A 27,727-nucleotide genomic window follows, 5' to 3' on the forward strand; every position below is an offset into this window, starting at 1 on the left:
TTTTTTTAAAAAAATATTTTTATTTAATTTGTGTGCATTGGTGTGAGGGTGTCAGATCTTGGAGTTATACACAGCTGTGAGCTGCCATGTGGGTGCTGGGAATTGAACCTGGGTCGTTTAGAAGAGCAAGCAGTGCGCTCAACCACTGAGCCTAATTGATTTTTAGGCAGAGTTTAGAACAGGTGGGTGGAGCCTCTGTCCCAGTTGAGGTGATTCCAGAAAGTGGAGTCAGTGGTGGAAGGGAAGTAGCTCAGGGTAGGTGAACTGGCTGCTTGCCCTGCTGAGCGGAGAATTGTCCTGACAGCAGGTGGGGCTGCTGGGCCACTAGCTCCTTTAGCTAATCGGATAAATGCGACTGGGGGGGCGGGGGGGGGGAGCTTTTCCCTCCGTATCCAGGTTGTCTGTGTTTCGCTTCCAGAGTCTTATGAGGCAGCAAAGCTATGAATGTCCGAAAGTCCGCTCTGTTCTTCCTGAGGGATTCCAGGAAGTGACACAGTCACCATGGTAAGATCAGGTGGCTGGGGGGATGGGGGCGGGGGCGGCTAACCATTTCACCATTGCTTGTAGACATAGCTGAAGTGTGGATGGAAAAACCAGAATGTATTTCTAAATGAGGAATTTGTAATTGAAAAGAAACACAGATGGCTGGCATCCGTAGAAAAGGCTGGAAGACTGTCGTTGCACTGTCATACCAGGCTGAGGGGGTCAGTGCACTAGGATGGCAGGGAGCACCTGGTCCCCTAGAGAGCCACTCTGTCCACCACTATACTTATTTAAAGTACGGGCCTGCGGGCTTTTGAGCTTGTGACCTACTTGGAGAGGGCATGTGACGCATACGGGAAGTTCAGCACAGCTAGTCCTTGTGTTTGTTCACAGGAAAGAGGAACAAATTAAAGCCTGGCATGGAGAAAGGCATATACCAGAAGTTCTAGGACTTAAGTACAGATAAGAAAATTAAATGTACCCAGGAGACCTTGGTAAATAAGCCTCAAGTTAGGAAGTAAGATTAGTGTTCTGAGTGGTCTCAGCTGTTCGAGCGTCTAAAGCGCTGGTTCTCAACCTGTGGGTTGCGACCCCTTTGGAGGTTGAACAACCCCATTCATAGGGGTCACCTCTTAAACCATCTGAAACACGTAGCTTCTTTACCTTATGGTTCGTAACAGTAGCAAAAGTACAGTTACGAAGTAGCAATGAAAACAATTTTTATGGTTGGGGGGTCACCACAGCATGAAGAACTGCATTAAAGGGTCGCAGCGTTAGGAAGGGTGAGAACCCGCTGCTGTAAAGTGCAAGTGGGGCCTCTTAGTATGTGTTTAGCGGGCTGAGCTCGGGAGGGGACTAACAAAGCAGCATGTTTAAAAGCCCTGGCCCTCCTGGGAGCTCTGGTGCTCGCCTTTAATCCCAGCACTACAGGGAGGCGGTGGTGGAAGGTCTGAGTTCCAGGCCAGCCAGGGCTATACAGTGAGACCTTGTCTCATAACCAATATTTGTGAAAACAGCCCTGATTTGTATTGCTTGCCAATTTCCTCAGTGCAGATATTCCAATGACAGCTGGCTTCAAGCTGTATGTAGCGTCACGTAGTTTTGTTTACCATGTAGCTGTGTTAACTCTAACCTTGTGCACGTGAGAGAAAAGACAGAAGCTGGGATGTGACTTAGTGCTGGCTAGATCACTTACTTGCCTAGCATGCACACAGCCCTGGGTTCTCTCCCCCGTGCCACATATACCGGAAGTGGCAGTGCCTACCCGCAGTTCCAGCACTTAAGAAGTGGAAGACTGGAGAGCCAGGAGTTCAAGGTCATCTTCAGCTACATAGACCAGACTCTGTCTCAAAGAAGATAATAACAACATTAGAATTAGTTTTTAAAAAGTATGTTGTTTAAGGATTATCATTGTCTCATATGTAATTTTTATCCAAATGCCCTATAAATTTTAAGTGCCTCTGTTGTACAGCCAGATCACTGTGTTCCTAGATGTAATCATTGGATCCCATGAGCTTTGCCCCGGCACATCTGGGCTTGAGGTCAGTAGGGGCTTCGCTGTCCAGCAGACATGCTCATCCCTTGGCCTACAAGCCACATGTGACCACACATGACTGAGGATGGCTATAAGCGCAGCCCAAGAGAAAATCTTAAACTTACTTCAATATGAGTTTTGCGTTTGGGGGTAGCAGCTGGTTGGTTTGTGACCTCGCCCACACTTGTTCTCAAGCATGAACTTTATGGATGATGATGGGGTGCCATAATGTTGCAAAGTCTGGACATGCGATAGCCTTTGGTGCTTGGCAGTTCCCTCATGGGGCATTGGCGGGGGTCGGGGTGGGGGAGGCAGGTTGAGACTCCCTTGGGAATGTCAGGACCCTTAACAGCTGCCATGTACCAAGAGCAAAGTTACTACTCTCTCACCGTGTCACAGTATGGTTTTCACATGCGGTTTTCCACCCTCCCTGCCTTTGTGTGCCTTTTGTCATCCCCCTGTGCTTCCGGCCAGGCAGGACAAGAGGCCAGAAGCTGCAGAAACAGGAACATTAATTAATAGGTCAACGGAGGAGCTTGGGTGGGTGATCCCTTCCTCTCAGCTGTCTTGTTGGATGCTCGAGATGCACTTGGCTTTCCTTCATCTTGTTCTCTGTCTTGTGTTTCACAAACATCAAATGACTTGCCTAGGATCAGTTGGCAAAGCCTGCTTCCACAATCATGTGGTCTTAGCCACTTAATGTGCACAAACAGCCGAGGTGAGATGCAGGGTGAGAGGCCAGTCTTTGATGGTGTGCCTCCGAGGTACACTCAGTGTCCTGCTGGCCACATCAGATACTTGTGGCATCTTCTAACTTACTGTCACTATTCCTAGGTCAGTGCTTCCGAATAATAATGCGAAGATGTTTGCTAACTGGCTACAGTATCAGCAGCATGTTCCTTTAAATCAGTGTTTCTCAACTTTCCTAATGCTAGGACCCTTAAGTACAGTTCCTCATGTTATGGTGACCCCGACAATAAAATTACTTGCTGCCTCTTCATAAGCATAATTCTGCTACTCTTAAGAATTGTAATGTAAACCTTTTTGGAGATAGAGGTTTGCTAAGGAGGGTCACAACCTACAGGTTCAGAACCACTGCTTTAAACCTTCCCTCATGTATGTACACATGTGTGCACACACAGCACATTTATGTAGATGTCAGGAAATAACCTTGGATGCTGATTCTCAACTTCCACCTTGTTTGAGACAAAGTCTCATTGATATTTTCCCCCCACTATGTATCCAGGCTAGCTGTCTTGTGAGCACCCACAGATCCTGTCTCTGCCTCCCATCTTTTCAGAAGAGTATTGAAGTCACAGACAGACACACTACCTGCCAATCGCATTATTATTCGGGAGCACTGACCAATAAGTTAGAAGATGCCACAAGTATCTGATTCTGTGTATTTCAGGAATCCAAGCCAGGTTCTTATGCTCAGCAAGCACGTTACCCAATGGATCACCTCCCACCACCCAGTGGACCACACCCACAGCAGATCATCTTTGACACTCTGAGCCCCTGTTCCATGTGGATCACCACACCTTCTGTCTTGGCTCTTTTTTTTTTTTTAAAGATTTATTTATTTATTTATTTATTATATATACAATGCTCTGTCTTCATGTACACCTGCAGGCCAGAAGAGGCCACCAGATCTCATTATAGATGGCTGTGAGCCACCATGTGGTTGCTGGGATTTGAACTCAGGACCTCTGGAGGAGCAGTCAGTGCTCTTAACCTCTGAGCCATCTCTCCAGCCCCCCTGTCTTGGCTCTTAAACCCAATGGTTTATCAAGCTGAAAGTGAAGAGCTCTGAATCACAGAGACACCCCCCACCCACCCCCAGTCTCTGCTGTCCTCACCGTTCACAGGGACAGAATATGTTAAGCTGGCGGGTTGAAGTCTTAATCAGAGCAAAGGTTTCTGTAGATTCTACCAGTACCAGGTTTCCCCCCATTCTGCCTCGTAAGCTGAAGAGAACTTCCTGGTTTTCCTTGCTTCTTATTGAGAGGGCAAGCTGGAGAAGTAGAGATGCTTGTAAAGCAATTAAACAGTAAACATTGCCTTTTATATTATTTTCTGTGTACTCTAGGGGAAAAACAGTTGCTTTACGTTGGCAGTAAGGCCCTCCATTGATGAGTAAGTTTCACTGTCTTTAGAGAGAGCAAAGGTTATTTGTATTATCGCCTGTTTTGTACAGGGAGCCCCCTCTCCACTTCCTTCTGAGACTGGAGCAAGGGAGGGGTTTGATCTTGAATATGTTCAAGCCTATGCCCTGAGTTATATTTGGTGTAGTTTTGGAGAATACATGGATTTCTTGTCTAGCTTGGATTGGCCTAGTTGTGTCCCTGGAGGGGAGTTCCTTCCAGGGAGAGACTGTTGGTCCTCATCCACGCTGAGCACCAAGTTAGTTTTGTGAGACTTCCATTTCAACAGGATCTAGTGTCCTCAGTTCTGTTTCCAGAAATACCAGAATACACGGTCCATTTGGTGCTTGGTATGACTTCCTTTGCCTCCTTGCTTGCCTTCCCCCTTCTTTCTGTCTTACCACCAGTATGCTCGCTTTTGCCACAGGCACACCTGAGTATCTTGAGAACATGGGATTCAGAGAGTGTCTTGGAATCAGAATGTCTGCTACCACAGCTGTGACACTGTATCCTTCGATGAGTGATGCTGCCACTCTGAATCTGTTTTCTTGTCTTCCCTGTCAGGCTATATGAGGACATCTCTGTGGCCCTCCAGGACACTCTCCAGAACTGAAGCTGAGGACTGTTATATACCCCTGCGTTCAATGGTTTTTGTAGTCTCAGTTTTCTTAACCAATATATTTTACTACAACTTATTAACCAAGCATAGGTCACTTATAACCCAACTAACCAAAACCATAGGAAATGAGGATTAAAGAACACAACAACAAAACCGTAAGGATATCAGTTCCAAGGAACGATTCTCCTGGAGTAATCTGCAGGATTTCTTCTGCTGGAACCTGGAGTAACCAGAACTCAGAACCTTAGCAGGAGCCAGAGCCCCAAAACCTTCCCTCGAGCGCTTCTCTCTAGGAGCATCTCGAAGTGCAGCGATGAACAGCCGAAACTATCCGAAGTTTCCAAAAAGCCTCACCTCCAGTTCTGGGCTCATTTATAAATCTGCTCCTAGAGTCTGTTCACAGGATCTTTTCAGCTGGCAACAATCAAGCTCCCACACGAGGTGGTTGGTCTTCAAGTGGATTAACCTCACCTGTTCTCTTACAAGACTGTTCTGATCCCATACTTGGGATCCTAAAAAACAGATTTATCTCTCCTTCAGTTTTCCAGACCCAAGATGGCAGCTGATGTAGCTCCTTGAATCTCTGCTTTCATAAAGTTTCATAAAGTTGCAAAGAAACAAAAAGATATTTGTATTCTTCTTCAACGGTGACCTGAACTTCCTGGCACTGACCTAAGAATATTGCAGATAAAATTGATAATATCACCTTTTAGAATTTTTTTCTGTCTTTTCTACTGGGTGCTACTGTGCACACCTGTAATCTCGGTACTTGGGAACTGTCACTGTTGGTTGGATTTAGAATTGCCATGGCAACACACTTCTGGGTGTGCCTGTAAGGGTCTTTCCAGAAAAGTTTCACTGAAGAGGGAAGACCCCTCTTGAATAAAGATGGTGGGGTTCTGTGAGCTTATGTCCTTGAGTAAGGAATGGAAAAGAGGAAGTGGGATGCTGGTGGCATCTGTGTCTGCTTCATGACTGAGGACACAGTGTGACCAGCCACCACACATGCCCATGCCTGTGACACAGCTTCCATGATGGACCCTACCCACCTTTAGATGAAGAGCCCAGAGAATCGCTTTTTGAAAAATACGGAGTAACTGGTGCACGGAGGCAGAAGGATCATGAATTCAAGGTCGGCGTGGTTACATTGCAGCCTTAACCATTATCCTCTTTACACTCAAAGAAGTAAAATAACTTTCTTCATTTTCGGCTGTGTAGGGCAGTACACACCTGTTGTCTCAGCCCTTGGGAGGCTGAGGCAGGAGGATGCAGAGTCTGAGGTCAGCTGAGACTCAACCCCTCATAAGGAGAAGGGCTGAAGAGAGCCTGCGGCTGGTTCACCTTGCATTGTCTTCTGTGGGATGCTTTGACTGGCTAAGATTGCCACCTTTCCACTGAACAGATGGCATGGCTGTGGTTCAGGTCCAGCAGCTGACCAGCATGCTTCATCTCCGAGGCCCACGTTTGCATCAGTTGCAGAAGATCCCCACACAGCAGGCACAGACACCATAGCAGGGTCCAGATTGAACCAAATAAGACAGAAGGCAGCAGCCTTCCGTTGGAGTTCTTCCTTAATTCCTCTGTGTACTCGACATCCCAAAGATGATCCCATCTCTATAGACTGTGTATATACATATATATGCATATACATTTTGATAGATAATATAGATACAGATATATAGATATACAAATACAGATATATAATCAGGTTGATTAAGAATAGGGAGTTCTCCTGGTTATTATTACTGGGAGAGGCATCATTTACTGCAATTTACTCATTGCCTTCCTGCAGCAGGCCAGTCTCTTCCTCAAGGGGAGGCTCCTGCACAGGGCACAGAATGCTGTCAAGGACAGGCGTGGGCACAGCCTCCCAGGCTGACCCTGCTGTCAGGGGCCAGCAGCCATCAGAGCTTCCTTTCTGCAACTCTGAGGTCCCTGAGAGGGAAGATAGTAGGTTCGTGAGGAAGGAGTGTTTTGGTCTCAAATTTAACTGAGGATTTGGTCGGTTCACTGATTCATTCAACAGTCATCAAGCTTATTACCTTCTTTAAATGAGAGGAAATCATTGGAAATAGCTTTCATCCTTCGCCGCACATAATTTCATGTATTTCTGATAACTCCTTTTTGGAAATACAAGAAATGAAAGAGAGAGAGAGAGAGAGAGAGAGAGAGAGCGAGAGAGCTGTCTCTGGCAACAATAGTGAATGCTAGAGGCAAAATGTACAAATTTGCTGAGATATCTAGACACTATATGGTGTGACTGGCCTATCACGGGTTTGGTAAGTACCACCTTTGATAGGTATGCTAGCGACAAAAACACCTGGCAGTGCACCGCATCTTAAGTTCACACACGTCTGTCTATACATATATACAGTAAATAACTCGTAAATGTTAAATTGATCACAGTGCGGAAAATTGAAATCCAGAATCACTGAGTCGTTTGCAATAAGGTATCCGCTTGTCTGGCCACAATGTGTAGTTGGCTAGAAAGGCTTTGTTTGGGAAAGAAAGGGGGCGGGGCATGAGATAACTGTCCCAGTGGGTACACAGTGGAGAAGCAGAGAGCTGAATGCTGAGGCTCAGTTTACTCCCACCCCACCCCCATGCCACCCCCACCCCCCTTGCATCCAGTCTGGTATGCCCTGCCCACAGTCTGGTGTCCCTCACTGTAAGTAAGGTTCATCCCTCGTCAGCTTAACCTCTCTAGAGGCTCACAAGTATTGCCCAAAAGTGTGTCTGTCTCCTAGCTGACTCTAAATGCAGTCAAGCTGACAACAGAAGATGCACCATAACGAGGCTCGGGCTAGAATAAAAGACAATTGGAAGCTAAGAAGCACCAGCCCAAAGGCAGGCACAGTGCAGTCACTGTTAGGTAAATGCTGCTTCTCCTTTAACACTCAAGACAACTGTGTTCAGTCAGTGGAATGCGGGTCTAACTTTCTCCGTTGATAATCTAGATAATTTGATGTTCGTGTGAGGGGCATTGTTTTGTCTTTGTTTTTGTTTTTCGAGACAGGCTCTCTCTCTATTAGCCTTGGCTGTCCTGGACTCGATTTGTAGAAGACCAGGCTGGCCTTGAACTCACAGCAATCTGCCTGCCTCTGCCTCCCAGGTGCTGGGATTATAGGCGTGCAACACCACGCCCGACTGGACATTTTTAAAATACAGATTTTTCAAAAGAAGAGAGTCCCTCAAGCCAGAAGCCACATCTTGTCTCTTTCCAGTCTGCCCACATCACTTCTGCAGGGTGCTTTGGGGATGTGACATCACCTCAAGATCCACTTCCCTGCTGAGTCAGCAGACGCGGGCTATGCAAACACAGAACAGGGACCTGAGGACCCATGACCAGAACTTCGGCACATTAAAAAGCCAGGAGCAGTGGCAGGGCACGTATTCCCAACACTGGGGAGGCAGAGACAGCTGGTTGGCTCACTGAGGCCAGCCAGCCTAGGATACTTGTGAGGTTCCAGGTCAGTGAGAAACTAGTCTCAAAAATGGTGGACAGGTCTCTAAGGCAGTGGTTCTCAAACCTTCCTAATGCAGCGACCCGTCAATACAGTTCCTCATGTTGTGGTGACTCCAGCAATAAAATCATTTCCTTGCTTCTTCATAACTGTAATTTTGCTACGGTTGTATGTGAGTCATAATGTAAATACATGATCTTGAAAGGGGCCATGACCCACAGGTTGAGAACCACTGTTGTAAGGCATGGAACCCATACCTTAACTTGCACCCCCCCCCCACTGCCCGACTACAGACACACACACACACACACACACACACACACACACACACACACGCTCAAGATCAATAGTAGACATTTTAAAAATCCACTCGATATATTTTGAAAAATGGGGCAATCAAAGTACATTAGGTTACATCTATAAACATGGGAAGATATTCAGATATCAGAAAGGGGGCTGGAGAGGTGGCCCAGCAGTTAAGAGGACACATTGTTCTCACAGAAGACCTGGGTTGAGTTTCCAGAACCCACATGCGGTCACCCAACTGTAACTCTAGCCCCAGCAGATCTGACGTTCTCACTGGCCTCCTTAGGCACCCGCGTAGGTGTGGGTTAGGGTTAGAGAGACATAACCTATAAATAAAAACTAAAGCAATAAAAGCCAAAACAACAACAACAAAAAACAGATTCCCCATGGAAAAGAAGTGCGGAAAAGAGCAAAGACGGGTCAACATTAGACAGCCTTGTACTCTCACCTTGAAGGAGACTTTTGTTGCTTGTTAATATTTAGAAGAGCTAACCCAGGGATCTATTGGTGGTAGAGGAAGCTGCCCCTCACTTGAGCCCCTGTGAGGTTATATTTTTGTTAACAGTTCATCCCACCTGTGTCTGTCAATTCCTTTCCACTCGTCTCCTCCCATGACATTCTGGCTCGTGCTTCTGCCTAGCACTGTAAGCCAGTTATTAATAACAGCCCAGGGAGCGCCGTATCCACCAAGAGCATATGGTGTTTTTGAAAGGAAGAGCAGCCATTCCCGTGACTTCGGACTTGGCCCGTTGAAGCCCTGAACAGTAAGTGTTGAGTTTGTATTTTTAAGTCGTGTTGACGTAGGGAGAGGTTAGCGTGACTCTTGTTTGCTTCTCATGGGAGACAATGGAGGGTAAAACTTGCTGAGACTCCCAGAGCCTATTTCCACTGCCTGTATTTCAAAATCTCTCCAAGTTTTATGAGCCGGATGATAAGAGGAGGAGATTAATGGATTCGAATCCAACTCCTTTCATTTCAGTTTTGGCTGAGGCCAGGAGGAGCAGGTAATTAATAACACCCGCATAGAAATTGCTTGGCCAAACTGTGGGGCTGCAGCTTGAGACACCTTCCTGTGTTTCCTCTCCAGGTAGAATCCCAGGGTTTTCAAAGGGAATTTTCACAGGAATCCATGTGGGACAGCTGGCGGGGGAGGCAGGTGGCCCTGATGTTCTCCCGTATTCTGGGCTTGGGTCAGAGACAGCAGTCTCATTGCAGGGACCCCCGTCTCTTGCTAGTTTCACAACCAGTAGCTTTGTCTTCGCAGCCCTCTTTATAGCAGTTACTTTCTCAGAGGCCCTCAAAGTAGGTCACTGTGTTTTCCGTCTGGCTAGGGAGGGCCCTGGAATTCAAAGAGTCAGATGCTTTGCCCAGTTCTCATGGGCAGAGCTGACACCTCATACTCCAGTTCTCCTTTGAGACCTAGCATAGCTCTCTGCCTAGGTTTGTGACTCCCACTCCTAAGCATGTGTATGCTTCTAGATAGAACCTGTATTTTTTTTTTTTGAGACAGGGTTTCTCTGTGTAGCCTTGCCTGTCCTGGAACTCACTCATTCTGTAGATCAGGCTGGCCTCCATCTACCTGCCTCTGCCTCCTGAGTGCTGGGATTGTAGACATGTGCCACCACCGCCCGGCATAGATAGAATCTTAACAGAGGCATTATGGTGAATTGGGAAGTCACAGATGTGGGCCACATAAGGGCAGTTATAAGACTGTATACAGGGACTCAGCCCCTCTGAGCCTCAGGCTCCTCACTTATGAAATAAAATTATTACTTACCTTGCCAGATTTGGGGTGTTTGCTAATAGTAGATATAAGTGTCCATGAGTAGTAACAGCTATTGTACTACTGTCTATAAAATTGCCCATTCAATGCATTTATTCTTCAGAATCACCCATTTCCAATTCAATTGCAGAGCCTCCAAACCCCATGCGTGGTAGGAAGTATTAGTCTGAAAAACAGGCTCACATTGAACTGTTCTCACATTTGGTGTCACCGTTTTTCAGAATGGTGTATGCCACACTGTGGGTAAATGAGAAATTGCTATTATGCTCCCAACCCAAGACTTCAGGCTACAACTAGGAGCTGTGGTGATCATGGGGTAGTTTCACCCCTGAGCCTTCGGAGCTGGTACAACCAGCATCCCCGTTTACCTCTGTTGTACACTTCTGTGGATCCCTTTGCTTACACAGTGTGACTGAGACTCCAGAGAGGCAGGAGGGGATTTGTGCTTTCTGTATTGAATTTCTGCTGTGTTCAGGCATGGTGCTAGGCCAGAACAGACCGTAGGCCATTCATGTGGTAGGAGAAAATGGTTACTTTTTGAGTAGCATCCTTAAGAGAGTGGGATTCTTCATGATTCAGAACTTTTGGGGGGATGCCAACCTGAGTATCATAATCTTCATAATGGGCTAGTGAGCATAAAAAAGTGCGTTGAGGATAAACCTTGCTGGGCTAGAGAGATGGTGGCAAAGTTCTTGGTGCACAAACATGATGTCCTCAGCATAGAACTCCAGCACCCAAGTAAAAGCTGAGTGTGGGACATGGCGATGGCTCAGGGGCTAAGATCACCTGCTGCTCCTCCAGAAGACCCCACTTCAGTTCCTGGCACCCACGTGGTGGCTCACAACCATCGGTAACTTCAGTTTCAGGAATCCAGTGCCCTCTTGTGTCCTCCATGGACACTAGGCATGCACTTGCTGTGCAGATACGTTGTACAGACAAAACACCCATATACATAATTTAAATTTTAAATTTAAAATTTTAAATGATGTGGTGGTCCATGCCTGTGACCGTTAGTGATGAGAGGCTATGGAGACAAGGGGGACCCCTGAGTTCACAGGCCGGCCAGGCCAGCCAATCAGTGAGTTCTTGGCTCCTAAGAGACTTTATTTTATAAAACAAACAAACAAACAACATAGAGAGTGCTGGAGGAAGACAGACACCTGATGTCAACATCTGGCCTCTACATATACGTGCACACAAATGCATGCACATTGATACATGTGTACACAAACCATGCACATATACATACCCCCACATACATGCACCCAAAGTTATACCTCACCATCCTTTTAGCCACTCAGATAATTGGGGATCAACATCGGTGCCCAGTCCCAGGCCTTCTCTCCAAGAAGCCATCGTCACATTTAAGCACGATATGGTACTCTCCAGCCAGGCCCTCTGCATTCTAAATTTGCCTCCAGAGAGCACCCGGAAGCTTTAGGAAATTCTGCACACACCGAAAAGCGTTTTACAAAAGCAGCCATGGTTCTCGCCCTTTGTAATACTGCCACCTCATGCTGTGGTGACCCCTGACCATAAAATTACTTTCTTTGCTACTTTATAATTTTGTAGTTTTGCTACTTCTGTGAATCATAATGTAAATAAATACCTGTGTGTTCTGATGGTCTTAGGTGACCCTTGTGACCCACACGTTGAGAACCACTCACCTAAAGCTTCCACTAAATGCTTTTGAGAACTCAAATTCAACCCCCAGTTCAGGAATGACCCTCATTTGAGCAGCAAAGTTCCGCATAGAGCACCCCCACTGCCACTCCACACCCATCCCGCCACTGCCACTACCATCTGGTCCATCCGAATCCCTGTTCTTTTCCCTTAGCCCACCTAAAGGATGGCTGTGGGGGCTGTTGCATGCATGTTGGAGCTCTCTTGCCAAGCCTGATACAAAGAGTATCCAGCCAGAGCTCTGGGCATTTCATTAGGCCTTATGAGAGTACACTCTGGCTGTGTGTCCTAGAGATGAAGGGAGCCTAGTGGGACATAACATTTTGACCATTTGGATCGCAGAATGTTTCCAGTACCACTCACCGACACCTACCTAATTTAAGGGTCAGTGTCAACTTATTTAGGTCGTGAGAACATGGTGGCTAAAAACCCAGCCTTCAGGAGCCGCGGTAGTGGAAGAGGAAGAGGACACTTTTGCTCATGAGTACAAAAGAGATTCATTTTAGGACCAGAACACTGACTTAAAAAACATCTAAGGCGAAGCCGGACGTGGTGGCGCACACCTATAATCCTAGCACTCAGGGAAGCAGACACAGGTGGGTTTCTGTATAGTGCAAGTCCAGGACAGCCACGGCTACACAGAGAAAAAAAAAAATAAGACAAACTCTGATGTATACATGGCCACCAATGTGTGGAGCATGGGGATGCTGTGAAAAGAAAGAGAGAGATGGGTAGAGTGGTCAAAGAAAATGGGAGGAGGTGGTTTCGAACAAGAACCATGGACAGAGTGGTGAGAGCCTGGTCCTCAAACCCCATCCCCTTGGGTCCAAGTGCTTTCGGATAAAGCAGGGCTTTGCTGCCCACCATGTTTGTGTGTTGGCTTCGCCTCCTAGGGCTTTCTCTCTACAAGTCTGCCCAAGCCACCCCCCCATTCTCCCCCCTGGTTGGGTACAGAGGAGGGCCTGGCTTTCCAATTCGGATGATTCATCTCAGTATTTATCGAGCAGCAGGCAGCATGCCGGCCTCTTGGCTTTTGTTCTTATCAGCCCTGAGAAGCCACGGTGGTTAAGCCTATGGCTTTGGTGCCAGACAGATTTCTTTCCAAGTCCCAAGTCCCAGCTTGTTCAGTATATGACCTTGGATGGGTTATTGATCTTCTTTGGGCTTTGGTCTCTCCAACTGAGAGAGGAATAGTGTTAATTTCCAACCGCTGGTGTTTCATGAGCCCCAACATCAAAGCGCGGAGGGTAAATTAACTCTAGCGATGAAATCACTCAAGGCGCCTGCCAGACAGATGTTGTTGTCTCTGTTTGCCAGAGAAAGGCACATCCCTTCTCCAAGGACCACAGAGCCAGCCAGGGTCTAAACCAGTCCCATCCAGCTCCACATCCCTCTCCCCTCCCTTGTCATCCTTCACTGCTCAGATGTGGCCAGGCGAAGTTTTTTCTGTTACGTTTGTTGTGTGGCCCTGACTAGCCAGATGTTTATTTCCCTGTGTTCCCCTCGTTTTTGTTGTTGTTGTTGTTGTTCTTGGGTTTTTTATTTTGTTTTGTTTGTTGTTGTTGTTGTTGTTTTGTTTTTTGATATTCTGAGCTTTCTGGTTATATGTTGGCCTGAACTGAAGGTCCTGGACTGGGGAGGGGCAGGTGCTTGTAGGGGGGAGGGGGAGGAAGGAAAGAGAGAGGAAGGGAGGGAGGGACAGAGGGAGGGAGGAAGGGAGAGAGAGAGAGATGAAGGTAGGTTCTTTACAAATAATGAATTCTGGTGAAACACAAACCACTGTCTTTAAATGTCTGAGTTGCTAGGCAGTTATGGCCCCAGCTCTGAGAACAATGAATAATGACCCTGACCAAGTCTGTCCCTTCTCGAGAGCTCAAGTGTCAAATGAGAAGATGATGAAAACGGAAATATCATTCTGGTGCCAGCATCTCTTCAATGCTTTCACTGCTAATTATTTCTCTCAGCAAGGAAGAGGAAAATCACCTTGAAATCATGTCCCGGTTGGTAAGCAGGCTATGTCAATCAGAACCGCAACCATTTTAATGTCATGGGTTATCCCTTTGTTTTCGTACATGGTTTTGTCTTATCCACGGTCCATACTGATAAACAAAATCTTTCTTCTGTATTTACTTCCCTTCCTGACGGGATTCAGCTTTGGGCATCATTGAGTGGGGCCTTACTTAGCCCAGAAACTACAACTTGAGATGGCATTTGAGAAGTTTATAGAGCACACAAAATCTATTTACTATTGAAGGCGTGCAGATTTTTCACTTAATTCCCAAATCACTCTAACTCAGGGTGTTTAGTGGCTACAGTCTCCACTGTTCCATATAAACAACTGCAGGCCCTGACAGTCCTGGGCCAAGTATCCGTGGCCTGCCAGCAACTCACTTCCTTCATTATAATCAAGCACTTAAAAAAAAAAAAAAAGAGCAGAAACATCTAAACAGAATTTTCACAGGCTTTCTCAAGTTCAGAAAGACAGTGCTAATGAGCATAACCCTTGCTGAACTGTAAGCCCTTTCCAAATTGAGGCAAGGTGGAAGCATTCAACTTTGGGACTTTCTTATTTAAATAGTTTCCTGAGAAAAGCAGTCTGTCTTTCTTATTGTGTTTTTCATTTGAATAGGACCATTAAGTCTTCCAAGAAGGTGTCTATCTTAAACATCATAATGATGAAGTCAGTGCCTGTTGAAAACCAGTTAGTGTCACAGATTGTCTGCCCTGTCACCCAGGATCAGCACATTGGTTCCACCTTCTAAGGAACCTGGACCTATAGGGCCATGCAGGTGACAGGTGGGGGGTCATGCAGGTGACAGCTGTCATGCGGCATGCGTTGGTGAGGTTACTACTAAGTGTCAGATCAGTTCTGCCTGAGCTCAGGACGGATCACAGAAGAGGTCATGCTGAGGCTCACGATGGGCAAGAGTCTTGACGGTTTTGTGTAGTCTGAAGGACCTGCGAGTGATTCATTGAAGGACAATGGGCAGGGCTTTAACTAATGACTATTGCTGTTGTGCATTGAAGGTTTATGTTCTAGACCCAAATAATCATTGAATTGCTTTCATCATCCTAAAAAGATGCTCTTAGCATCTGAGGTTACAAAAGCGCTAGCTGGTGTTAGGGAGTCAGTGTGAGTGGCTGAGGTAAAGGGCAGGTCTGATGCTCAGATCTTGTCAGTCTGAACCCAGTTCTTTCTCTCAACCATCATGGCCCACAGTCAGTCTTTTATGTCTAGTGAATTAGACATTAAAGGAGAGGATCAAGGAGGGAAGACCTGTCAGGTGTAAGGGACAATGGTTAGAAGTGAACAACACAGTGGCGCATACTCATGGGAATCTAACACTTGGGAGGTACAGGAAGATTGTCGCTTTGAGGCCAGTCTGGGCCACACTTGGAATCCAAGACCAGCTGAACTGCAAGGTGAAACCAAGTCAAACAAAACAACTTACTTCCAGCTGACCTCACTGTGAGGCAGCGATCTTACTCTTGTAGTCTGAGGAATGTCCCACTGGCCGAGGGCTGGTTTCCTGAATGGGAGTGAAATAGCTCTTCGCTGCTGTAGAACTCTTCTGGAAAATCCAGGGGCGTTAGGCTCCAAGTGTACCCCACTGTCCCACGAGCCCTTCACGTTTACTGAGAGGAACCTAAGCCAGTTTTCCCTGCACTTAAGACCCTTTCTGCAATGACTTCTCATCCAAAAGCATTACCCGGTCAGTGGACTTGAAAGGGTGACATCTGGAGGCTAGAGTTCTGGGTGTATCTGGATCCACCCCTGGAGGCTGGCAGCTGTGGCCCATGCTCCCCACAGTACATGGAAGGGCCCACCTCATTGCAGGCCTGCAATGAATGGTACCTAAAATTCACTGTGGTGTCTCTCTTCAGTGGTCTTACTCTTCAACGTGTGTCTCAAGGGAATTTCTGTGAATATTATCTTGACCCTTAGGTGTTGATGGAGGCACAGAATACAGCTAGAGAACTCTCGTCAAAAAATAATATAGTCTTGAAGTGTGACTTGGGTGTTTAAGACTCATCATTGAATCCAGGGGAAAGTGTTTTCTTTGGGGGGGGGGTTGATAATACAAGAGACTCACAGAGCACATTCTGTTCTTTGTCTTGATCAAAAACTCCACACCTAAGGAAGGGAAAAGTGGTCGAGAGAAAAGAGTGGACTAAAAATGCTGTTATGAATGTAATAGAAAGTCTTTCTGTCTGTCTTTCTTTCTTTCTGTCTTTCTTTCTTTCTTTCTTTCTATCTTTCTTTCTTTCTTTCTTTCTTTCTTTCTGTGTGTTTGCTTGCTTCCTTTTTTGCTGGGGGACCAAAACAGTTGGAAAACACACTAGTCTTGTGGTCCCAGGAATCAGTATTTATCTCCATATAAAAATAAGATCTTTGTGGCTTAGAGGCAAGGGCTTGCAAGCTGAGAGCACTAAAAAAGAAGAAGCAGTGAAACCAAGCTCTGGGAACCAAGAGCCAGCATCCCTTTCCATCCGTCTCACTTTCCTTGAAGGATGCCTCTTGTTGGACTGTTCAATAAACAAGTGAGCCTGACAGTGAACTACATTATTTGCACCAACATCTTGATGGAGTCAGAAGGAAACTTCAAAGTTTTTAAGACCAAATGCTATTACCTATTCTAGTGTTAATATAACAAGTCTATAAAGTGCTCCACAGTCTCCCCTTGGCCTCTCTGAAAACTGGGGAAAGACAAGCAAAAGTATTCACGTGGGGAGGTGGGTTATTTTTTTGTGCTTCAATATAAAATAAACTTGACCCCAAATAACCTAGAGTGTCACATCGGAAACCAAAGGTCTTCTCTTAAGATTTTAAAAATACATTTGAGATAAGAACAAGGTCCGGATAGGTTGATAAGACGTGCAGCAAAAATACACATACATTTCAAACACATCAGCGAGTTAAAAAAAACTCTCCTAGAACTCACGGATTAAAGCATGGTGCTGCGCGCCTGTAATCTCAGCACTCTGGGAGGCGGAGGCAGGCAGAGCTCTGTGAGTTCAAGGGCAACCTGGTCTACAAAGCAAGTCCTGGACAGCCAAGACTGCACAGAGAAACCATGAGAGAGAGAGAGAGAGAGAGAGAGAGAGAGAGAGAGAGAGAGAGAGAGAGAGAGAGAGAAGAAGGAGGGAGGGAGGGAGGGAGGGAGAGAGAGAGAGGAGAACATACTAGGAAGTATTTTTCCTGAAAATTGATAGCTTATGCCCAGGAATACTCATTATATTCAAATGTCTTAATCCACAGTAAAATTTATGTGTGCTATGCTGACACAGTTGGTACTGGGACAAACAAAACTGCATCTACTAGGGATGTATATCTAGAATCAAGGGGAAGAGACTAACAGGATGCGGCCAAGTTCCTGTTTGTCCTGGGCCTTTTGAATGAAATGGGAACATGTTTGCTTGGTGATTGTTATCAACGATAGCTCCACAGGAGCATTTCAACGATATATTTAACGTTCTTTTTCCTCATAGTCATTATAGTGATAGTTTTAACTAAACCAATCAATATCCGAGCTGTCAGCAAAATTACTTTCTCTGGTTACCGGAGGTTATAGGAGCAAAAGCCTTCTAACTAAATGGACTTGAGAAATGGAGAGGCGGGAAGCACCCCATTGGCCCTCCACCCAACCGTAGATGTGCTGACCACTGTCCCATGCATATTTTTTCTTGTGCCCCCGCCCCCATACTTCCATTATAAAATCCTCTGTAAATACAGAAGGGCACAAACAACTCATATACTCAGAGTTTTCTTATTTCTTTTTTTTTGGGGGGGCGGGGTCTTGATTTTGTTTTGCTTCCTTTTGGGGTTTTTGAGAAAAAGGTCTTAACTATGTAGATCAAGCTGGCCTGGATCCTACTATGTCACCCAAACTAGCCTCAAATTCATGATTTTCCTTCACCAGCCTGCTGAGATTATAGGCATGTGCCATACCAATTAACACATAGTTACCACTAGGTTAACACATAGTTTAATGGTAATTGTGAGTGTACTGACAGGAAATGAAACCCCACTGGAAGCTCTTTCCTGAATGATGGACTGAATTCAAAGGAGAGGATGAATTGCCCAGTATTCGTCTCTCATTGCTTCTTTTTTAAAAAAAAATTATTTATTATGTATACAGTGCACATTATATCACATTATAGATGGTCGTGAGTCACCATGTGGTTGCTGGGAATTGAACTCAGGACCTCTGTAAGAACAGTCAGTGCTCTTACCCACTGAGCCATCTCTCCAGCCCTCTCATGGCTTCTTGACTGCAGTTGCTCCTGCCTCATCACGATGGACCGTATCCCTTTAAACCATGAGCGCAAATGAACCCTGCTCCCTTAAATTGCTTCTGTTGCATGAGTCATTTACAGCAAGAATGTTAACTCAGTATCCATTCCCTTCTTTACCCATTGTCCTTTAAACCATCACCGCCCACACATGTCTTCCTCAACTGGACATGGTGCCCAAGCATTTTATGTAAAAGCGCTGATGCTGATGTATTTGCTTTCGTGCCTTTCTTAAGGAGCTTTGATTTTTGTCTCTGTAAGGGCCGTGCTGGTTTCACCTATTCCTGTGGTTTAATTTTCACTATAGTATGACACTCCATCTGATGTCTATACACCACCATTTGTCTCTCTCCCCCTAGATGTAGGGAGCATAGAAAGCCCTGAGTGAGTGAAGTCCTGAGTGAGCGTGTGTGGTTGACATGGACATAGCTATGTCAAAGACGGCCGAGCCTCAGACCTGTGAAGAAAACGGCAGAGCCTTCTCCCCTGGGGTGAGACTCAGAGGGAAACAATATGTGATCTGTGTACAGATGGTGATAGTGTGTGCAGAGACTGTCCCCTGCAGCTTTCTCGCCCTGGATGTGTATGGCATGAAGTCTACTCCCCTACAGAGACTGCTCTTAGTAAGATTCGCTAAACCTGTCGTCTTGATCGAGCTGTATGCCATAACCCTACCTCCTTGCTTATCCCCATCCTTGTGAGCCCATCCTTGCCTATCTGGATATAATAACCTCTGTTCAACTCCTTTATGTGCTGTGGTCTCTCCAGCCAAGAGCCCAGGCTACCTTGCCCTAGTGTGTCTGTGTTTGTGTCCGTACTTATCTTTTCGTTAGTCCCTTACTGTCCAGTCAAGTCCAAGTCCCCGAAAGCCGTGCATGGACACGACATCCAGGCTACGGGTTGTCTCCAAGTTGAAGATAGCACGAAGATCGTTTGGATACATGCTTTTCTGAAGGAGGCCCTGTGGTTCTTGCAGAAAGTATGATGCACAAGAGTATAAGGGAAGCATGTGACCATTTTACAATGTTTAAGCATCATGTTTCTAAGTGACGTTTCTATGATTTCATATGTGTGTTAATCATCATTTTAATGAATATATTATGTTCTATCCGTGACTGGATAAGGGTCTACTGACCATCCTTTGTTTTCTAATTTATTTTCTGTGATTCAAATGATTCAAAATTTACCTGTATATATTTACTTTTAAAAGTGTTAAATATGCCGGACAGTGGGAGCACTCGGGAGGCAGAGGCAGGTGGATCCCTGTGAGTTCGAGACCAACCTGGTCTACAGTGCAAGTTCAGGATAGCCAAGGCTATACAGAGAAACCTTGTCTTGAAAAACCAAAAAAAAAAAAAAGGTGTTAAGTATGTGACTTATTTCCCATGACCCTCACCTATTTGTCTGAGGTGGAAGCGATATGGAAAGCTTCTCCAATCCCAAACTCTCAAACTTCTTGACTGTCAGGACCCACAGTAAGGTCCATCCTAGTTTCACGTATTACTGTAGTTGATTCCAAGTCTGATTTTGACTGGCTGGGCTGCACTAAAAGGGCAGGCAAGCTGAACACACTGTATATAGGTGCTCTGCATTGAAATGTGAGTGAACTGTGTATTTAGACTCAGAGCCCACACCTAACATATACCACATGTATAAAAAATATTCAAAATCTGAAGAAATTTATAAATTTTACTGGCCCCAATTACCTTTGAAAAGAGGTCACCTGAACCTGTACCGAGAAATAGCTTATGGGAGAGCTAGGATATCGTGACTGAGGAAGGAAAAACCCTGCAGTGAGCACTGTGGAGCACAATGCCAATGTCATGTTCAAGACGCAAAGTACACAAAGGATAATTACATGGTTGAAAGGTAACAGTGGCCATATTTTACAGCCTGTTTTTTTTTCCGTTATTATAAATCTACTCCTTTGTTTTCTACTCTAAAATTTATAATACTTAAATATCAGCCCTGTAGTCTTGTGAGTTATGATCTCTTACATAGAGATGTGTTTTTGTTTCGCCAGGAAGATATTGGAGTCATTTGTTCAAATATAATTCCAAGGGAGTTGTTTCCTTAGAAAGTGTAGTGGATCTTTGCCCTACAAAGAAAATTATTCTGCTTGGTGGAGTATTTCTATTAAACTTTCAGTTTTTAAACCACACAATTCTGTCTTAGAATGAAATTAAAATGTCGTGTTCTCCTGTCTTTAACAGTCTTCCCTGTGATCTTTAAAGTCCTGTAGCCGTTCCCAGTGCAGGCCACTGGGCTTCTGTTTGCTGAACTACTTTGGAGTCCAATTAAACCTTCCATGTGCTTTGACACAGGAACCAAGGTTGCTAGGAGAACCACCTGTGCCCACAGCACTTTGGTCCAGCAAGAACAGGAGAGGAGAGTTGAAAACCAGGAAAGCTGTGCTACCTGCCGCCACCTGAGGACCTCAGGTGAGAAACGGGTCTCTCTTGCCATCCCCCTGTCTCCACCACTTGTCTATTACTCTTATCTTCCTGCTTTTGGAGAGAACAGAAAAGACCCCCAAAGGATCCCTAACTGAGGACACCCAGGCTGAAAGCTGAAGCTAAGGGAGGGGAGGAAAGGTCACTCATGAACCTGTGTTCCATTCCTGCCCTCTGCCAACCCCTTGGCTGAAACACAGGCCAAAGGAATTGTTGAATGCAGAAAAGACTCTAGGAGTTCGCTCTGCCGGTGAGCACTGAGTGACTGGTAAGATGGTCCCTTCTGTGAGACTGGAGAATGGAGCCACTTGTTATAGAAATCAATGATGAGGGCCGGGCAGTGGTGGCGCACGCCTTTAATCCCAGCACTTGGGAGGCAGAGGCAGGTGGATCACTGTGAGTTTGAGGCCAGCCTGGTCTACAAAGTGACTCCAGGATAGCCAAGGCTAACACAGAGAGACCCTGTCTCGAAAAACAAAAAAAGAAAGAAAGAAGAAAGAAAGAAAGAAAGAAAGAAAGAAAGAAAGAAAAGAAATCAATAAGGTTTCCTCAAAGAGGGAGAAGATTTGAGCAGTGTTCATCTCTCTCTCTCTTGGCCCACACCTTGCCTTTTCTTATTTTTGAGTGAAAAATGTCAGATGAAATGGCTCACCTTGCATGTCTTGTCACATTGCTAAGGTATTTGTGGTCATGTGAGAGGAGGACACAGAGTGTCAGAGTGTCAGTTTAAGGTTCAGGAAAGGGTTCTTTGCCTCCTCATTTTCAGGAAAGGAAGTTAAGAATGGTGTTAACACCTCCCACATACTAGATGCTCAGTTAAAAAGTTCCTACAATTGGGGGCTGGAAAGATGGCTCAGAAGTTAAGAGCACTGCTTGTTCTTCCAAAGGTCCTGAGTTCAATTTCCAGTAACCACATGGTGGCTTCCAACCATCTATAATGAGATCTGGTGCTCTTTCCTGGTATACAGATGTACATGCAGGCAAAATACTGTACACTTAATAAATAAATCTTTTTAAAAAATGTTCCTGCAATGTGGAAAACCAATCACAGATTATCATTGCTTAAGATTCCAGCTGTTCAAAACAATATAAAGCAAATGTTTCTACAACTAAGAGACATAGACGCAAATATGTTTGATGACAGTCTTCCACTCGGTGGCCAGAACACACAAGAGAGGTCCTGAGGAAAGTCAGAGAAATCAGAAAGAGCCCACACCATTCACTTCTGAAAGATGATGTTGCTACTTACATCTCCCATGTCTCCGTGTGCTTCTCTCATGGGAACACCAGTTGGCAAGTCAGACAACACAAGGAGACAATGATCTCGGTGGACATCTCTTGACCCATTCCTTGTAGAGAGAAAGGCAAGACTGACATACAGAAAAACAAAGGGCTGGGGCTGGAGAGATGGCTCAGTGGTTAAGAGCACATACTGCTCTTCCAGAGGACCCGGGCTCAGTCCCCAGCTACCTCAGGTGGTTCCCAACTGTCTGTAACCACAGCGACAAGGGATCCAAATCCCCCTCTGCCTCTGTGGATACTGCACTCGTGTGTATGCATCCAAACACAGACATTAAGAAAAAAAACTTTAAAAAAAAAACCACTCTGATTGTGACATAAAATCACCAAAGTGAGTGAGAGAAAAACTGATTGGCTACAGATAGCTACAACACACCACAGAAGGCTTGTCTTCATCCAAAGAAATTAGGAATCTACACGTGCTTACTGCAGGATGCTTATTTCCCTCGTTCTCTTTTCTAGGGAACAGGAACATCTGAGGATGAGTGGGAAAAACTGGATATTAATTTCTACAACTTCACCCCAAAGCCTGGAAGATGAAATTCTGGGACGACTTCTGAAAATTCTATTTGTTTTGTTTGTTGACTTAATGTCCATTATGTATGTTGTCATAACTTCCTAAAAGCCTGACTTCCTTTACTCTGTGTCTAAATTTCAAAGTGAATTCCAGTGAATAAAGATCTGCATTGTAAAAAAAAAAATCTGCATTGTTGATTTGATGAGTCACGTTGAGTTGGTGACATCACCAGTTTATTCTAGAAACTAGACACAACATGATAAGGTTCTTAGTTCTTTATGGTTTACAAATAATATTCACGTAAATTGAAGTAGGATTTCTTTTTGTGGAACATTCACACTGTTAGGAGTAAAACACGCCTTTAATCCCAGCATTCCAAGATGTAGAGGCAGGCAGATTCTGTGAATTTGAGGCCAGCCTGGTCTACAAAACATGTCCAGGACAGCCAAGGCTACACAGAGAAACCCTGTCTCGAAAAAATAAAATAGTAAAGCATTAGCCAGGCGTGACGGTGCACACCTTTAATCCCAGCACTCAGGAGGCAGAGACAAATGGATTTGTGAGTTCAAAGCCAGTCTGGGTCTACATGGTGAGTTCCAGGACAGCTAGGGATACATAGATTTTTGTCTCTTCCCACCTTGCCCTCCCAAAAAGAAATAAAACATTTTTCCCTTTGAGCATCATTGTTATTTAGGACATTGAGTAAAGCTGGTAGGTAAAATTATGAGTGAAGTTGACTTTATAAGGATTTATAGCATTCTATTTGGGGGGCATGTGTGTGGGCAGTGAGCACATCCATGCTTGAGCCTGGGGGCCAGAGGCTGACTCTAACTGTTTTCCTCTGTAGCTTTCCCCCTTGTGTTTTTGAGGCAGTGTCTCTCACTGATCCTAGGGGCTCACTATTTTCACTAGACTGCCCACCCAGGGAGTTGTCCAGGATCCTGTTGTCTTCATCTCCCCAGTGCTGGGATCACAGACATGTCTACCCTATGGGTCCTGGCATCTTAACTCATGTCTGCACATCAGGCACTGTACCCACTGAGTCTTCTTCCTAGGCCCTATGTAATAGTTGAAATGGGAAGTGTTCCCCCATAGGCTTGGAGTTTTGAACATGTAGCCCCCAGTTGGTGGCACTGTTTTCGGAGTTTCGAAGGGATGTGTTTTGAATATTTATAGTCTCACAATCTCCGCCAACTTCTCATCTTCTCCCTGTTTCATGGTTTTACTTAACAATTTGATCTCTCAGTTTATCCCTCCTGCTACGTACGCCTGCCTGCCGCCATGCCTCCCCGCTCATGATGACGTAAGGCAAGTAAACTCTTCCTTCTATAAGTTGCTTTGGTCATGGTATTTTATCACAGCAATACAACATCCCCAAAACATTACGCCTCCATACAATATAACAACAGACTAGACCCATTAAAAAAGAGATAAACACACGCACTCTTAAACACACTTACGAACTTACATGCAAATAGTTTTTCTTAACACTGTACAGTTAAATAAGAAATATCTCCACCAACATATATGTAAGAGCTAGGAATAGAAATTCTTGAAAGAAACCAGGTGGTGGCGACGGCACACTTGGCTTCTTTAATCCCAGCACTTGGGAGGAAGAGGCAGGCAGATCTCTGTGAGTTCGAGGCCAGCCTTGTCTGCAGAGTAAGTTCCAGGGCAGCCAGGTCTATACAGAGAGACCCTGTCTCGAAAAACAAAACAATAACCAACAGAATAAAAGAGAATTGTTTGAGAGAGAGAAAGAGAGAGAGTCTGGGGAAAACAGAACCCAAAGAGAGATGAACAGGTTAAAGTTTGTGTTAAACACCTGCTGAGTGATATTTACCATTGGCTTACAGTCACCAAGGAAACAGGTGTATGCTGGCCATGTTTGACCAATGAAGAAGATGAATCTTGGAGGATGCGTGCCAGCTTGAGGCCAAAGTGAGGACATGGCAAAGCAAGGCCTTGTTCTACAATATCGAGTTTCCTCCAAAGGTAAATAAAAGTACATTAATAAGATAATCTTGTTAAAACTGGAGCTGTATTTTGTTTTGTTTTGTTTTGTTTTGTTTTTAAACAATAATGTTCCACCCTGGTCTGTTGCTATATTTATCATTTCCCTGATGTATTTATCTCATTGCCCATTTGAAAATATTTCATGAAAAGGAAGGTTAAATTTACGCTTTTCCCATGTCCCATCTGACAATGCAATCTTTTTCCCTGTTTTCTTATTTCCCGCATTTCCTAATGGTTGGTATTAAAATATAACCTGAAGGGGCTGGAAAGATGGCTCAGAGGTTAAGAGCACTGTCTGTTCTTCTAGAGGACCCAGGTTCAATTCCCACCACCCACATGGCAGCTCACAACTGTCTATAACTCTAGATCCTATGTCTCTGACACCCTCACGGCAATGCACATAAAATAAAAATTAAAAGGAAAAAATATATAACCTTTGAATTGCTTTTGAAAAACAAAGATCAGTCCTTTCAGTCCTTTAGAACCTGGTTTGTGGTTTATTTGTTGGTGGTGAGGTTGTTTTGTTTTGTTTGTTTGTCATTATTAGTCACAAATGCATACCAACTGCGATTTCTTCCAAGGGATGGCTGTCTTCTCAGATTTGGTCCAGTCTTTGATGCAGGGTTTCATAAGTGGCCCAACGAAGTGTGAAAGGAATTGGACCTTTGAGACATTGACCCCCGCTGCCTCTTACCTAACTGTTCTGAGATGTTGGATTTTTAACCAGGGAATACGTAGGGTCAAACTGAGCGTGAAAGAAAACTAACAAGGTCTGACACTTTCTCAACTCTTGTATCTCCAGACTTTTTCATATAAGGTTTCTTCCCGCATACAAGAGCTGCGGCTGCTTTTGCTGGGCGTGGTGGCGCGTGCATTTAATCCCAGCACTCGGGAGGCAGAGGCAGGTTGACCAATGTGAGTTCGAGGCCAGCCTGGTCAACAAAGTGAGTCCAGGCCAGCCAAGGCAACACAGAGAGACCCTGTCTCAAAAAAACAAAAAAAAATATTTTTTTTTTAAAGAGCTGCGGCTGCATACAAAGGGTCTCCTGCATACAAGGCCCCTGCTTAGGAGGGACCTCTCTTGTAAATGTACTGTGTTGTTCTTCAACCCACCTAACTGGGGTTTCTCAGAGCCGGTATCAGGTCAGGGACAGCTAAGAAAAGTCGTAGCTATGTCCAAGCACTCGTTTCCTGCCAAGATCAGTCCTGCTGTAGGCTATCTGTTAGAAACATGGCATCTACAGCTGGATGGCGCAGGTGCAAGTTCTGGCTTGACCTCTTAGGGCTTGATTACGCCGGGTCTCAGCTTCCTACCTAAGACGCTTCCTAAGGGCCTGCGTCCCAAGCTTGTAGAGATGATAGACTCTGAGTATATTCTTAGCACAGGGTCTGGCATAAGGCGAAATTGTTTACTCAGAGGTTATTAGTATCCTTGAGGGCAGTGGTTCTCAAGCTGTGGGTCGAGACTCTACAAGGGTCACATATCAGATATTTACATTATGATTGGTAACAGCAGCAAAATTACACTTATAAAGTAGCAAGGGGGTAATTTTATGGTTGGGGGTCACCACAGCGTAAGGAACTCTATGAAAGGGTCTCAGCATTAGGGAGGTTGAGAGCCGCTGCTCTAGTGAGAGAAGTGATGTGTCCTCCAGCAAACCTCAGTCACCTTGCCTACCGTACCTTATCCCTACGTTCAGAATGACCTCCTGAGTCACAGCTTGGGTCTGCCATTTATAGACCCGGCAATTACAAGTAGGTATCACCCTGTGCCCTCGGAGAAGGGAAGGTGTGTGCGAAGCATTTTCTATCCGCAAGTAAGTAGAATCAAAAATAAGCTTTGTCACTGTGCACGGGTCACTTTCCTTCACTCTTCAAACACTGGTTCTTTCTGCTGGCCACCACCATGCTGGGCATCCAGGTCAATGCAATGGACCAGACACAAGCTTCCTCTCGTGGGCTTCGTCGTCTAGCGGGGCAACACTGAATGAAGGCTCAGCAGAGCCACGATTGGGACTGACAGGAAATGTACCACTGGATTGTAACGAAAACACTGTGGGGGTGGTTTCAACTCACTGCCTGCAGCAGCTTCCGGGAGCTTGATAGTTAAACCTGACCCTAAAGCCTCTGAAACCCCTGGGTCCTGAACCTGCACTGTAAAAGCTGCCTGGCCCCCTCCCCAGCATGGTTCATCTGCATGTGCGTGCGTGCGTGCGTGCGTGCGTGCATGCATGCATGCATAAGTGTGTAGCAAGTGGATTAAGAATCTTCTCCAGCTGCTCCACAGTGGTACTACCTCTGGGCAGGAGGCTTAACTACACTGAGCCTCATGCTTCTTTCATGTTTGACAAAGAAGGAAGGGAAGGAGAAAGGAAGGAAAGGGGCAGAGGAAGGGAGAGGGGGAGGGGAAGAGAGAGGAAGAAGAGCCATTAATAACATCTGCTATGTATATCATGTATATACCGTGGCTGGTTGTGTATATGCAGATGTACACACGTACTTGCAAACACACACACACACACACACACACACACACACACACACACACGGGCAGAACACTATTTAAAAAAAGAAAAGAAAAGGAAAAAAGAATAGCTGTGTGAGGTCAGGTACCTTCAGCTCCCATCAGGCACCAGGAAAGAACTGTCGTCGTAAACTATACCAGTATCTGCAGCATGGTCCTATGTGTGCAATCTGGATCGGCTGACATGTTCTTTTCTACGGCATTTCACAGAACTTAGTGTCTACCCATGTGGTCGTAATCAAGCCCGGACTGAGGCAGACGGCGTTCCCTGACTTGGCACCCATGAGGATGAAGGTAGCATGACTTAGCAGAAGACTTATCATGCTGTTCGTTGCGTAACCTCTTGGGACTGAGTCAAGTGGCCTTATGTCCGTCCCAGTTCTGTTTTCCTGGAAGAAATTGTCTTGTATTTGAGAAGAGTTCAGATGTGTGCCTGCAGAGACTTTCTTTCTTGTGGGGGCTTGATTTTTTAAATTTTTTCTTTTTCTTTTTTTAGACAGTGTCTCACTATGTAGTTCTAGATATCCAGGACCTTCATCTATAGAGCAGGCTGGCTTTGAATTCACAGAAATCCACCTGCCTCTGCCTCCTGAGTGCAGGAACTACAG

At 45.3% G+C, this 27,727-nt stretch overlaps 1 protein-coding gene across 2 annotated transcripts; it reads left to right on the top strand.

Moving 5' to 3' along the window:
* The first annotated feature begins 82 nt into the window (after positions 1-82).
* Positions 83-22,763, top strand: MRLN (myoregulin). 2 transcript variants are annotated; one of them, XM_084753993.1, is made up of 4 exons: positions 83-307; positions 397-504; positions 20,635-20,751; positions 22,525-22,763. In XM_084753993.1, the coding sequence occupies exon 4, from the start codon at positions 22,544-22,546 to the stop codon at positions 22,682-22,684; it is 141 nt and encodes a 46-aa protein (XP_084610119.1). In that variant the 5' UTR covers positions 83-307; positions 397-504; positions 20,635-20,751; positions 22,525-22,543; the 3' UTR covers positions 22,685-22,763. The 2 variants fall into 2 exon arrangements, with proteins under 2 accessions (XP_084610119.1, XP_084610118.1); XM_084753992.1 differs by lacking the exons at positions 83-307; positions 397-504 and adding an exon at positions 8,795-9,314.
* Positions 22,764-27,727: the final 4,964 nt, after the last annotated feature.

This window comes from Acomys minous (assembly GCF_964271855.1).
Source record: "Acomys minous genome assembly, chromosome: 13".
NCBI lineage: Eukaryota > Metazoa > Chordata > Mammalia > Rodentia > Muridae > Acomys > Acomys minous.

Excerpts from the sequence above, each read along its gene's own strand:
- MRLN (XM_084753993.1), top strand. The coding sequence starts at position 22,544 with ATGAGTGGGAAAAACTGGATATTAATTTCTACAACTTCACCCCAAAGC.